At 37.2% G+C, this 14,652-nt stretch overlaps 1 protein-coding gene across 3 annotated transcripts in view; it reads left to right on the top strand.

The window, feature by feature from the left end:
• LOC137393824 (myosin heavy chain, clone 203-like) overlaps positions 1 to 14,325 on the top strand; it is a 28,804-nt gene extending 14,479 nt beyond the window's left edge. For 2 of the 3 annotated variants that reach the window (XM_068080532.1, XM_068080533.1), the window contains 6 exons: positions 4,157 to 4,304; positions 4,807 to 4,883; positions 10,246 to 10,337; positions 10,991 to 11,025; positions 12,018 to 12,254; positions 13,963 to 14,325. In XM_068080532.1, coding sequence (XP_067936633.1) covers positions 4,157 to 4,304; positions 4,807 to 4,883; positions 10,246 to 10,337; positions 10,991 to 11,025; positions 12,018 to 12,254; positions 13,963 to 14,069 — 696 coding nt within the window. In that variant the 3' untranslated portion in view covers positions 14,070 to 14,325. Of the gene's footprint in view, positions 1 to 4,156; positions 4,305 to 4,806; positions 4,884 to 10,245; positions 10,338 to 10,990; positions 11,026 to 12,017; positions 12,255 to 13,962 lie in introns of those variants that run through there. The other variant, XM_068080534.1, reaches the window with a different exon arrangement.
• The last annotated feature ends 327 nt before the right edge of the window (positions 14,326 to 14,652 follow it).

Genomic DNA, 14,652 nt, shown 5'->3' with positions numbered 1-14,652 from the left:
TCTGTGTTGCTCTAACAGTTTATTTAAAATCTAAGTGCATTTCAATTTTTCTTCAAGTTGAATTGCATGTTGAAATAGTTTTATGAGTAACAACAATGCGGTGTACCAATCACACAGGAAAATAACTACTTTTAATGGCCTTTGGAGAAGGGCAAGGGGTGCTGCTGGAAACAGTTTTTCCTTAACCCTTTCGCGGGCAGAGCGACGTTTTTGTCGCTTAGCGATACGGCTGATAATGGGCAGTGCGACGTTTTTGTCGTTTCGGTAGCGTATTTTGTTATTGCAGTTTCTGGTTAACTAAATGCCGTTTTTTGTTTACTTTTTTACCAATAGCAAGCTACGATATAGTAGTTTCGGTTAGCCTCCAAAATTGACTTCAAGGTTGGAAAAAAAATGATCGTTTTTAGCAGTGATGAATAAATAAACTTTGGAAAAAAATTAGAAAATTGTTCTAAATAATTTATCAACTTATTTTTCTTGCTTCGGTTTTAGCTTTTTTTTACCGAATTTTTCGAGAGTTTGACTTTAGTTTATCGTCATGGCGACTTCTAAAAGAACCTCCCGAGATTATTCTAATAAAGCAAGTACTAGTACCGAAATTACTAAGAGATTCAGAGATGACAGTGGCTTTTTAGATTTAGTAGCAAGAGATGACAGTGAACCAGGTTTGGATTGTGATTGGAATGACTTTACATCTGGAAGTGACAGTGATGAAAAGGCTGGTAGCAGTAATGATGAGGATGTGAGTAGGAGTGATGCCAGTGCCTGGAAGAATATAACCAACATAAACAGAGATAAATCTCCTACAATTCAGCAGTTTATAGCAGTGACAGGCCCAGTATTTATTCCAGTAGATGCTCAACCAGTGGAGTATTTTGAAAAGTTTTTTGAGCCTGTCAATCCAGGAAATACATTTTTGTGGAAGCTCTTTGTTACACGAATAAGTACATGGTGCAAAGACTGTGATGTGGGCCTTTGTAAAGGAGAATGCTTTCGAAAATATCATTCGTAAATAGACAATTATTATGAAAAGCATATATTTGATGTTATACATTTTTATTTGTTTATAATACATATATATGCCTATGGACATATACATGTATACATATGCACCTTTAAACATAGATATATGCACATAATAACACACAGAAAAGTGTATGAACCTTTTAAAAAAAAATTGATTTTTTGGAAAATTAATTCACCCATAGGAGTCTGATTTAGTTTTGAAAATTCGCCCGCGAAAGGGTTAAAGGTGGACTTGCAACAAAATTCACATTACCGTTATTTGGTATCAAAAGATTCACCATGTCTTACTCTGTTGTGGTGTAGGTGCCAAATATGTGGAAATGTGATTACAAGCTCTTAAAAGCTCAAAAATGATAAGCCGCCGTAGATTGAAATCTCTTTATTTCGATGACGTAGTCATTACAGTTTGGTTATTGTCTTGTCACATGATGTTCTCACGTGAATTGAAAAGCCAATAAAAAGCTAAATATAAAACTTATCGTAGCACTATAGTTTATGACAAACACTTCGGGTTTTACCGAATACCCCGTATCAAATATAGATGCTCGCTACTTTACAAGTTCGGTTTGGTCTAATCGGCAAGTCGTAATCTGATCATGTGACCCAATACTTCGCAAATAATTTCTGCAGCACTTTTCGATTATCACAGGTGACCAACAGGCTCGTCATGATTATCAGACAATGATATGTACTCCTTCAAGCTAAGGCTAAAAAATTGGATGAATTTTTACGGTAAGTTATAAGATATCAGTGCTAAAAGTGACAGCATTACAATGACGATAAAACAGACACGTAAGAACAATAGACATGGTTTTATTGAATGCGTGAAGTATATTTGTGAAAATATTTCGACGAATAAGGTTGCATGAATGTGTAAACAGAAACCATCTACCACAGCTGCGTCACATTTGAGCCGTTTTGGAAAGAGAATCCAAACTACGGCGGTCTCGTGTGGCTGCGATTAACTGTTCGTTTTTGAGCTTTTAAGAGCTTGTAATCACATTTCCACATATTTTGCACCTACAACACAACAAAGTAAGACATGGTGAATCTTTTCATATCAAATAACCGTAATGTGAATTTTTTTGCAAGTAAACCTTTAAGATTTGCTGGGATGCGCTGGGAATGGTCAAGAAAGTAGCAGTCTACAGGTGTCTTCCCTCTCACTTATGCTGTCAGCTCCACCATACAATGGTACTACAGCCATGCCTTCCATCACTGTGTTGGCTTGTCAGTACAAATACAGTCAAACATGGATAACTCGCCCACGGATAGCTCGAACACATGGTTAATTCGAACGGTTTCTTTGGTCTGTTCCCATGTAATGATAAATTGCTATCTAGATAACTCGAACTCAACACTGTTAACTCGAACTGTTTTTTTCCCAATGGCTACCGAAACGGTTGTTATCGCTTTAGAAAATCACTTTATTCCAAGCCATAAAGGTAAACCTCAACTTTTCGTAATTCATAAGCGTCGTTATTACCACCATCGGCAAAATATTTTTGTCAACGACTTTTCTAATGGTTTGGTGAAATTTGATTTATACCAAACATCCGCTTAGCGATCGCCCTTCGGAAGCGAGGTAAAGTGAGATAATCTTTGCATAAACTTTAAGAAAAATCGGCAAAATTGATCGTGGGTAAAACGCTCGAAAGAAAAAGATGTCTTTTCTTTTGAGCATTTCAACAACGACCAAGTTTTGCCAATGTCAATCTAAAAAGCGTCCTGGCAATAACATCACCTCAAACAACAAACCAATCTCAAGTGATAGAAAAATCTCTATACTTTTTGATAAAAATGTTTTAAACTTTACATTAGAAGCATTTAATTTGAAACAAGCTATTTGTGCTTTTGATTTATATTATAGTTTGTATATGTACATGTATCTACTAATAAATAAGTAAATACATGGACTTGTGACAGTGCTCTGATAACTTGAACGCTCTGATAATTCGAACACTTTGGCTCGGTCCCGTGAAGTTCGAGTTATCCATGTTTGACTGTAATTCTGTGAAGAATAAAGGTGCCCAGCAGATCATCTTGGCATTCTTTAATAAATTCAACATTTTTTGTATTTAGTAGGGCAAATACGTTCTTACTCAATATTTAATCTCCCTTCAAATGCACTAGTACACTAGCTGTCTATGCCATGAGTGTCATCATGTTAGCCAATAAAGCACCGGGAATGAATATATACTCAATTATTCTGAAATCCTGGAAGGTCAAATGAGTAGCACAGGTGGTAGCATGTGTTAAAGTTTAAAGTCACAGGTTCAAATCCTTTGTGGTGCACTTGTTTTTTCTAACTTCCAACCATGTTTTCACACTGAGGAACAGGGTTTTTATTGTAAAGATTATAGTAAAGATGCATAATTCTATTGATTCTATTGGTTCACTTTTATTAGTTCACTGTCCTACTAACAGCTGGTCATGGCAGTAAGAATGTTCATCCATGCATGAATGTAATTCTCCCAACATAGGCATCACAATCATTTCAGATTAATAGCATGTTTTCAATTGTATATCATCAATTCGTGCTCATAATAATTATTGCTGTGTTTGGTCATTTAGGTCTGACTGATCAGTCTTCCTTTTTAACTGTATTTCAGGTAATATTGGTTATTTGATCATCCATGTGGCAGCTAATACAATCCAATCTTGGTTTTTAAACACAACCTGTTCCAGCGAAATTGTTTGAATTCCGAAATGAGTTTTACACCATTAACCGTATATTTAGAGAGCCATAAATTACATAGAATTTCTCATTTTTCATTAATGGAGATGGGCATGCTGGGAAATGTATTGTTTGTCATGTCTTACACTGACCTCATTCTTCTGTAAAATAAGCAAGTGTGGAAATATCTTGTGTTTTATTCTAATAAAAGATAACAATCAAATACATTACATACTGCGGTGGAATACTGAAGATAAGGCAAGAGAGCATTAGTTGGCAACTGAGTCTCTCTGTCACATTTTTTGCTTGTAATTTCTGGTAGCATTCGAGTTCCAAGTTGTAGTTCGGCATTCGAAGCAAACTCCGATTTGCTCGAGAGTTGAAACATTTGAAGACTGACATTGGACTGTCCTCGCATGTATTTTCATTATTTTTACCTTATTCCACCCTTAGGTGAACCATTACAAACCTGAGAGCCAGTCGGTGCCAATCACACAACAAATAGAGCACCTGCGTGTGCAAGTCAAAGACACTACCCAGTTTTGCAGAGATGAGACGGAATGTACAAAAAAAGACATAGATTATTATAAATCTCGCATGAGTAAGTTACTAGCTTGTCCAGCTAGCCTGCATGGGTATGAGTTACTACAGTTGTCATGTCAATCCCACTTACCTGCTGCAGGTTACTGGGCATGGCCTATTACCTTGCAGGAACCTGCTGGAGGTTACTGCAGCAGGTAAGAGCAGAACGAAAATTCTAAATGTGAGAGGTGGCACCGCCCCTAAATTTTAATCAATTCTGGCAGAAGCTATCTTCACCTGGTCATGTTTGGGGATTCCTGTTGCATATTCTTGCAGCGGGTATATGGAATCAAACTGGTGTAACACCTCATTTGGTGGGTTGTGTGGCGAAGTCAAATGTACCTTTTCAGCCAGTCCGTGGTGGTGTTTCTTGTTATATAATGTCTGCATTCTCCCATGTGAGATGTGATCCGTAACTGTTTGTCTATAAATCGTATATAGCTTGCCCGTGTGCTGCCTGTACATGTAGTGTTTTGTGTATGTTTTATAACATCAGCAGCTCATCTATTTGCTGCTTGTAGCCAGGCTTGAAAAGAACATTTCTGGCTTAGATGAAGAGTTGATGGAATTGACGAGAAAACACACCGGCCTTCAGAACGTAAGCAATTATGAATGTAATGTTTGCTATGGGTAAACACTTGTCTAGTTTTGGTGTGATGTAATCTGAGAGTCAAGCATATCCAAGCAGCTATTAGTTGATAGTGAATGGATGAATTGTACTTTTGCGAGCATTTCTGCTGTCTAATCTTGAGAACATAAGACTAGAAAAGCATGCTTTAGAGCTGTTTAACTGTTGCGTTATGTCAATACAGACCTTTAACTATCTCATACCTGCAAGTAGTTGAGATTTTTTTCCATAGAAGTAACTAAGTTTCTGGTTGTTTTAAACATTTACTCGCAAGGCAAAGCTCCTAAAACAGCAGCTCACACAGTATAGTGTCGCAAGGTCAAAACATGAATAGCGCACCAATTAGTGCACCTTGTGCCTTTGTCGCATGGGCTGCTATCTTCTTAGCCAGCCCAACTTTAACATTTTGAAGCCTGGGTAAATCCGTAAGCTGTGACCGAGTGAACTTGGCTGATATAAATTTTGGTCGCTAAGCGCATAATAGGTTTTCAGTATAATTTTAAAGTTTCAAGCCGATTGGCTACCCTAGGACACTTATATTTCGCTAGTATTTAGTTTCGTGAGTAGCACACAGTAAAATTTCGCTGCAACTTAATTTCGCTGCTCTGATGAGTGTGAAAATATAGTGATGTGAAAATAAATGCAGTAGGAAAAACAGATTACATTCCTCAGGTCCAGTTCGCTAATGAGAAAAAAATTCAATTTGGGACTAGTTCGTATTTGTAAACCACAGGTTGAAATGTGTGGGTGAGATCGACAATTCAATTTGATCACTTGCTGCCATTTGTTTCTTAGACTATCAATGACGTCTAGGTCCCTCCCGCCGTGACTTTCACACTCGAATCCCAAGAAGAAGAAAATACATAGGTAACAACCAACTTCACAACCAAAACTATATAACCCTTACGCTGCCATAAACGCATTTATGCGTTTTCTAGGGGCCACTGCCATAAACGCATTTTTGGACTTTCTCAGCAATTGCCTGGTAACCTGGTTTTATTATTTGTTGACATAACCACATAACCCACGGTCTTTAAGAGTTTTATGAAATTGACTGCGTTGTTCGAAGATTTCTCTATAAAATCAGCCTAAAACAACGAAGCAATTTTAAACTTTTGTTTGAGAATTTCTAATCTAAAAACGAACATTTTTCTGTGAGTTCATTAACTACCCCGCGCGAGTCATAAAACAGGTAATTAGTTGTTGATGACATAATAGCCAATTTAGATTTTCGTGATTATACAGATAATTAAAGTAGAACTTGAAAAAATACTGTATATATATCATGAAGCAATATCGGCAATTTCGGTAAAATGGCTGGCACTATGCCGGTAGCGAATTTGTACATGGTTGGCAATTAAAGAGATAATGTGGTTGGACCTGATGAGGGTTGATATTGTTTTTGGTTGGTAATAAAATTCATCACTACAATAATTATTCTTCAATTATATGACTTCACCTACCAGACTTTCATCCTCATCAGTTACAAATTCAGTGACTAAACTGATATAATCTTAATTTGCTTTGCCATGCTGCTCAGTCGGTGTATTAGCTATAATGAGTTTACCAGAAAATTCCCATTGATCCCAACCACCGAGACGAAAATTGCCTGCATTTCTAATATGCCGATTTTATTGTGGATATCAATGAACAAAGCTATTTAACTTCACGTTTTCGCTAGTTCATTATGATAGTTTAGTTTCGCTCATTAAATTTTCGGAGAGGATGACACCGCGAAACCGCGAAAGTTAGATGCCGCGAATACATAAGTGTCCTAGGGTAGTTAGCTTTTAAGACATCGCTGAAATACTGGGAGCATTTGTAACTTTCAAAGAAATAAAACATGGCTGCTGACAGAACGCTAGTTTTTAATGACATACTGACCGAAATTCAAAAATGGACAAAGCTAGAAAGCTTCTTATCCTCAGAAACACGAGCTTTACACTAAAACTTTGTTTTTTATTCATAACGAGTATACAGACTCTATTAGATTCGGTTTACTGCAATCATTAGGTTTCTTCAGTTACCTCTAAAACAGGTATGTCAAGTTCAATTGTACAAGGGGTCAAAATTCAAAACACAATCTAGGTCGCGGCCCGAACAGGATAAACATTTATTGAACACACTAAAACTAAATGTTTTTGGAACATAAATATGGATAAAAACTGACAGAAATATTATTCTAAAACAAACTTCAGGTTAAATTGACCCAAGAAGTATGTAGCAAGGCAGCTAAAACATTGCATTATGAGATCTGTAGCTCTGTGCAGTATTATGTCATCAGCGCTCCAACGAATAACAATAATGTAAAATGATCTTGCGGGCCAGATCTGATTACAAGGTGGGTCGGATGTGGCCCGTGGGCTGTGAGTTTGACACATATGCTCTAAAACGTCACTTATTTGAAAGTGTGTGAAATGAAAGTTATTTACTCCAGTTAGTTTTGTTTCTTTCCTTGAGTTCTACAAGCTACTGTTTCAAAATGATACTCAGTTCAAAGGAAGTTGTATTCTATTGTATTCTAAGTGTTTTCACGGTTGATGGGAAGTTGTTCTTACGGTCTAGGATCAGGGGACACAGTCTAGGATCAGGGGACACGCTTGTATGTACAAGTCTAGACTTTAAATTGGTAACCAAGATATTAATTAGAGACATTGTACACCACTAGTTATTAAATCTTTAGCCAAATGACTTACTAACAAAAATATTTCTATAACAAAAATTAAGCATTGCTGGTAGGCGCGTCTCATCTTCCTAACTATTGTGATAGCGTAGCGAGACTAATTTTATAATCCCTAATGATGACCATAAAACTGTGCATCCAATTAATGGCCTATCACCTGAAGATGCAAGGCTAGCTCTGCCTTTTCCTCAGGTGGTGCGATCGGCTTACTCAGATGGCGTCAGGGCTATGGTGACCCACCAAATTCACCCAACTCGAGCAATTATACTATCACATAGGAGGTGTGACAAGGTCTCTAACAATCAGTATTATATACATAAGGCCTATTCACGTCCTTCGCCATTTGCTAGCGAACGATTCATGCATCTATCTATCATCGTGACGAGAATTAATATGCGTGGTTTTAATACAGTCTGTCACTCTTCTGATAGATGACACGCCTAAATATGTTAGTCTTAGTTAGAACACTCATCTGTTATGTAGCTTTCGCTCACATTTTCTGTCAATACATCATTATAGGGGTGTTATAATTGTTGGGGTATTATAATAAATATTATAATATAATAGCGGGATCAATGTTCCTAAAGATTTTTATCCCAGCATTATTATTTACCAAACTAAACAAGTTTGTCGTAGGAAGATGTCGATGACATATTTGCAAGCCCTGCTTTAGAAACTTGAAAATTAGAGATGTGTGGGGCACCCGCTCGTGAAGATTAGAGGTGCAGGTTTCTGTAGGTTAGAATTTGAGCAGAATGCTTGGTTCTACTTCCTGCTGTACATGTATGGCATTTCTATTAGTCTAAAAGAAACTAAAATAGTAAATGGATAGTCTATGTTGGTCGTGTTATGATTGTCAACCGCTCTATGGAGACTTCATAATGGCCTTTATACGAACCTAACGACTGTGAAAGGTGATCTGTTCGCAAGTGAATTGTACACGTGATTGCTGTGTTCATTCTGACACGTGATTACTGTGTCGCAATGTATTTGAATGAAAGCCGCGGGATCATGAGACGATCACCGGAGGGTGAGAGAATAGGACAATTTAAATTGGTGTCAGAATGAGCAAAATTATGCTTGCATAATCAATCAAGTTAGCGAAGTGTTTACCTTTATCAAATGTTTGCAGGCTTATATTTTATTGCCAAGGTATTTGCTATAAAATCAAGAATATCAGGAGGTCAACAAATGGATATGACTGACATGACGTCAACAATAGTTCTATTGTGCTTTTGCGGTGTCATCGTTACAGGTTAACTTGTGTATAAAACCACACCCCTTACGTGTCTGGGAGGGCCCATTCAGCAAGTGTTGATGTTGCGGAAATAGAGAATTCATAGTGTTAGAAATTTTTTAACATTATTTGTAAACAGAAAATTATGTTTTGAGAAGTTTGGCCATACTTACTATTGGAGAATGTAACGCCTAATTTTGTTTTGGGAACACGTTTGTAAGTGGTCCTGGCATGTAAAGATGTGGAATCATATGAAGAAGTCACCCCTTAGATGTAATAGTGAGGAAAGTGCATTGACAGGAAAGTGCATTGCCAAATGCATCTTCTGTCTATGATTGCCCGGTTCTCGACTTACTATCAGAGCATCTGACATTCTAACATACCTGAGTGTCATCTTAGATACTTGCATAACAAAGCTGCTGAGAAACTCTTAAGGTCCGGCCACACGTAACGAATTATTCGTTCAATCTGACCGAATCCACGAATTTCACAGAATTCACAGATTTATTCTGCCGAATATCATAGATTCGTCTGAGCTGTGCATGCACACCGAATTCGTCAACGAAACGCTTTTAATTGGCTAACCAATTGTTTTTAGCGAGCAGGGTTCTAGTAGCTTTGACAAGTGGTATAGTCCAAGACACGTACGACGACCCACAATAAAAGTATGACCGCGATATGACTTGATACATACGATGCAACGGCCTATATGCGCTATTGTTGGTTCTCTCTCGTTGGTTCACCATGACAGGAACTTCTCATCGTGTATCCAGAATTTTCTTTTAGATGTTTTAAAAGCTATGAATTATTTCTTTTTCAATAATAATAATAATTTCTTTTTATGCAACAAAAGCTCCGTCGCAAAAACAGTCGCTATCTCTAGCGCATATAGGCAGTTGCATCGTATGTATCAAGTCATATCGCGGTCATACTTTTATTGTGTGTTGTCGTACGTGTCTTGGACTATGTCACTTGTCAAAGCTACTAGAATCGTGCTCGCTAAAAAAATTGGTTAGCCAATTAAACGCGTTTTGGTAACGAATTCGGTGTGCATGCACAGCTCAGACGAATCTATGATATTCGGCAGAATAAATCTGTGAATTCTGTGAAATTCGTGGATTAGGTCAGATTGAACGAATAATTTGTTACGTGTGGCCGGACCTTTAGGCAATTGTGACACCTTTGTTCAATTTTAAACGCATAACTGAGTAGGTAGATCTATCAGGTTAACCTTTTTATGTGTATTTCTTCTTCTGTGCGATGTTGCTGTGTTGTGCATTAACGTGCGATTTATCACTGAAGCAATAGAGTATTATATGTACCTGCGGTCTTGCGTTGAACTGTATCAACTGTATCAGTGCTTTCTCATCTTGACCTTTGTAATTGGGGGATGTTTCTGGACATATTTGTAGGACATGACAGCACTCTCTAGCAGATATTCGAGTGACTACAGAAAGCTTTCGGGTGCAATATGTGAGAAGCAGGCAGATATTACCATAACTAGGTAGGAATAACTTTTTCAAAAATCAATTAAACATTAGTGGCGGTGCTCTTGCACTTGCGATGTTATTATCCCATAATTAAAAAGGTTTTTTGTATTACAGTGTTTTGTGTCTGTAATAATTGCTTGCAAGAAGGAGTTTCTTTTACAGTTGTTTTTGGTTCAGGAACACATGACATTAGTTTAGCTGGATGATACCTTCAAAGAAAAATGTTTTGATGGGATTGCTGTCTTATCTAGCCACTGAAAAAATGTTTTGAAAAGGCTGCTGTTTCATCTAGCCAATGAAAAGATGTTTTGAAAAGACTGCTGTTTTATTTAACCAATCAAATGTTTTATAATAAACTAGGACAATATTGTTTTTCTATTAAGCATGATAACAGAAGTTCTGTTCGTTCCGAGTAACTCTTTATCAAAATTGTTTTTGCGTAGTGTCTGCAGTTGCTTACCTGCTATCTTCCTTTTACGGATGAAAATTTGTTTCCCGTAGTGAATTGGTTTATGGCAACAGCTTTTCTTAAAATGATGCTTTCAATTCATGAATTGGTCTATTTTTAAACCGAGTGCTGCTCTCAACCCTGTGTAACCCATGGCAACCTTTTTCTTACAACCAGGTTGTTCGTAAATGATTTTTCAACCAGTGGTTTGTCTTACAGGAATGAAATATTGGCCCCGAAAATTGAAACTCCAGGTAAGATATGTTTTGAATATCAGGTATTCAAGAATAGAACATCTGGTAGAAATGACAGAGTTTCTCGAGGCATCAGTAGCAGTATCTCAGTTCACTGGTTAAAACAAAGTTTGAGTTTTCATTGGCAATGGTTACTATGTTCAATAAGTTATAATGCAAAGCATCAGTTGTAAGCTTGCATATAAGTTCACAATTGATAATAGATTATTTTATCTTGGTTATTCATCTTAAAAAGTTTCATCACACTCTTTTCGAAGCGGAGTGACTGCTGGTATAACTGTTGTTCTCTTATTCCTGTATATATGCATATACATATATACAGGAATATATGTAGATCAATATATATATATTCTCATACATATACATAGATCTCACATTCTTATAAATACGACTACGCTGACGGTAGTCCCATACACCGTGAGAGATCATTAAGTGTAATAAATATGTACACAGTTATTCTTAGATGTGTAAAGGTGGTGCAGTGGTGTGCTTAGTTGGGAATCTGATTATCTTGGTTTGATTCCTGTGCTGAGCAATCTTGTTTCCTAACACTCTTACCGTGATGTCGGACACGGCTCTTATTATAGTAAAGATTCTCATGCACTTGCTGGATGTAGAAATTAGTGGATGTTGACATGATCTTGCACATTTCCTCGTACACCACAGCTGCCAAATTGTTGTTGCGCGGTGTAGCCAGAACCTGCTTGCTGGGTGGTGTCAGGGGCATCCAGAAACAGTATGCATAGATACTGTTGTGATAGATCCATATAGCATGACTGGAATCCTTGTGATTGTAAAATTAATTAAAATGTTCACATTCAATGATAAATATATTCAAATTATACATACTCAGTTGTGATGTACATCGTTGATGCTTTTAGGTGTCTGGTACTATATATGCTATATGCAAGTTCTAATCAGCATTTATTTAATTTTCTTTCTCAATGGAAGCGTTTCTCCAAGCTACTAGTTGAAATTCTTGGTTTCTGTAGCACATGTTTCAAACCCTAGTGCGGGACTATGGAGCCACTTGCAGTATCATTCTGATACACAAGATTGGAATCGAAGCAAGGGTAAAGAAGAAAAGTTGACCTTGCAAGATCCACAACAATGGAGGGAGTTGCTCTCTCACTCTCTCAGCACTTTGAGTGTTTCAAGCAATGACTCGATGCTCGGGTCTGGCTACCTCGCTAGGAGAAAATCTCGGGACAGCCAGCCCGAAGATACAGGTAGGAAACTTAGCTGAGTTTCTTTGTAGTTTCATGTGTCTCTGTTCGCGTATTCTACATTCTGTTATAGCATCTCCTCAACTGTGAGCTCACCTTGGAAGTATAGCCTCCTTAGCAAGCACTCGGGTCAAATAAAGTTACAGTAGAAATGTTTATATTATTTTTTTATTAAATATTCTCACTTAATGAATAATAATATATTTTGAGGTGATTATTTTGCTATAATATAGTTATCAATGATCTGACTGAACGCTTACGTAACACAGGAATTACGTAAATTACGTAAATGAAAAGCTACTTGAGTCTGCTTGTTATTGGGCAATAAGATAAAAAAATGTTTTCATGCACGCGACTTACATTGCCAGTTCTCATAAATTCTCACCTGTCATTTATTGTTATACATCGCATACCAACATTTGCCTGTAGTGGTGCCTATAAAACAACCAAGCTGTGTTCAGCCTTGTTTGCTCTACTACCAAACGGATAAACCTCCATTCTTTCTCATACTTGTCTGGCTGTCATACATCCTCGCGCTACTCTTGCTCTACAAGCTTTGTTGCTACTTACACCAGCTCCTTGTAGAACCAGACTTGTAGAAGTAATGGCTCACTTAGTACAGCGTGAGTTGTGTACTCTTCATGTTGACAATCATATCGTTATTGAGAGCTTAGTTTTAGTCCACCACTAACTACCGCAGGGAACTCTCTCTGCCCCTATCAAATGGCTGTTTTATCTTCACAGTATTTGATCCACTGACAATTCTCATAGCTGGTCATATAGATCTTAGGCTACATCCAGTAGTGTGTGTATGGTGTGGGTGTGTGTGTCATTGAATGACATCTTGTTCAGCCGACCTCATAATAAAATAAAGGTCAACACAGGTTGCTGTGGTGTTCCAATCATTGTTAAAAGTGATGCGGTTTATATAAGCCTAAATTTAAATATTCTAGCAGGGAATAATGATTAAAATTGAAGTTTTTATGCTATTGATACAAACCGATGACATACCAACTACACACCATCTTTATATATGCTAGTAACTGAGAACATACCAACTAGACACCATCTTTATATATGCTAGTAACTGAGAACATACCAACTACACACCATCTTTATCTATGCTAGTAACTGAGAACATACCAACTACACGCCATCTTTATATATGCTAGTAACTGATGACATACCAGCTACACACCATCTTTATATATTCTAGTAACTGATAACATACCAGCTACATACCATCTTCATCTATGCTAGTAACTGAGAACATACCAACTACACACCATCTTCATCTATGCTAGTAACTGAGAACATACCAACTGCACACTATCTTTATATACAGTATGTCAGTGTCAGTCTGTGACTCTGTGTACAAGTCTATCACGTTGCATTAACCTAGTATTTAACACTGACTATAATGTAATATATCCTCATATTAGTTTAACTACATCCTGAAGCACTTATTTTTCAAATATAGCTCGATAGAATGTGACAGCAATGTTTGACGGTGGGTGTGGTAAGATATGCAATGCAATAGAAGCAAGTATGTTTGACAAGAAAAAGATTTATGGCAGCAGCATGATGCTGCTGTCAACTGAGGCAACTGCTAGTTGGGTGTAAGATAGCTGGCGCCCTAAATATTTCTTGGATCTTTTTATAATTTGCGGTCCTTATGAATAGACTTGAAGATCTTCTCTTCTCGTTGCAGAGCAATTGCTGGCTGGCGCAGTGCAGATTGAGAGCTCCGATGATCTTGCTGATGCATTCTCTACTCCCTCCACAAGTCCATCTTCCCTCAGCATCAATGACCTTTAATCATTCTATAACTTTTACATAGAATGACAATTTCTTTTAGTTTAGAAATGATCTCCTTGGTTTTAACGCTGCAGCTCTTACAATATATGTGATTTTTTTAATGCATCCTGAATTAATAAACTTCCGTCCACAAAACTCAGTCTTGCAGTGTCAATGCATCATATTTTTTCTGTTTGCAGCTGGTTCTCATCTTTTGCTAGCGTTCTTATGTTAAAAAGCTCAAGTATCTCGATGTAATACAATTTGATCCACAGCACATTTGTTATTAACAATGACTACAGTGTATGAATATTTGTTATTAACAGGGACTACAGTGTATGAATATTTGTTATTAACAGGGACTACAGTGTATGAATATTTGTTATTAACAGGAACTACAGTGTATGAACATTTGTTATTAACAGGAACTACAGTGTATGAACTTTTGTTATTAACAAAGACTACAGTGTGGAAACATTTGCAATTGCGGGCATCTTGCTGCTGTTTTTAAAAAGAAATTTCTATAATAAAAACCCCAACTGCGTGTACTTAATCATACACTGACACTATAGAGCATAGAACTTTTAGTCTCGCATGCGTTGCA

This window comes from Watersipora subatra, chromosome 4, assembly GCF_963576615.1.
Source record: "Watersipora subatra chromosome 4, tzWatSuba1.1, whole genome shotgun sequence".
NCBI lineage: Eukaryota > Metazoa > Bryozoa > Gymnolaemata > Cheilostomatida > Watersiporidae > Watersipora > Watersipora subatra.
Note: the sequence above shows the minus strand (reverse complement) of the source record. Positions and strands in the feature narration are given on the sequence as shown.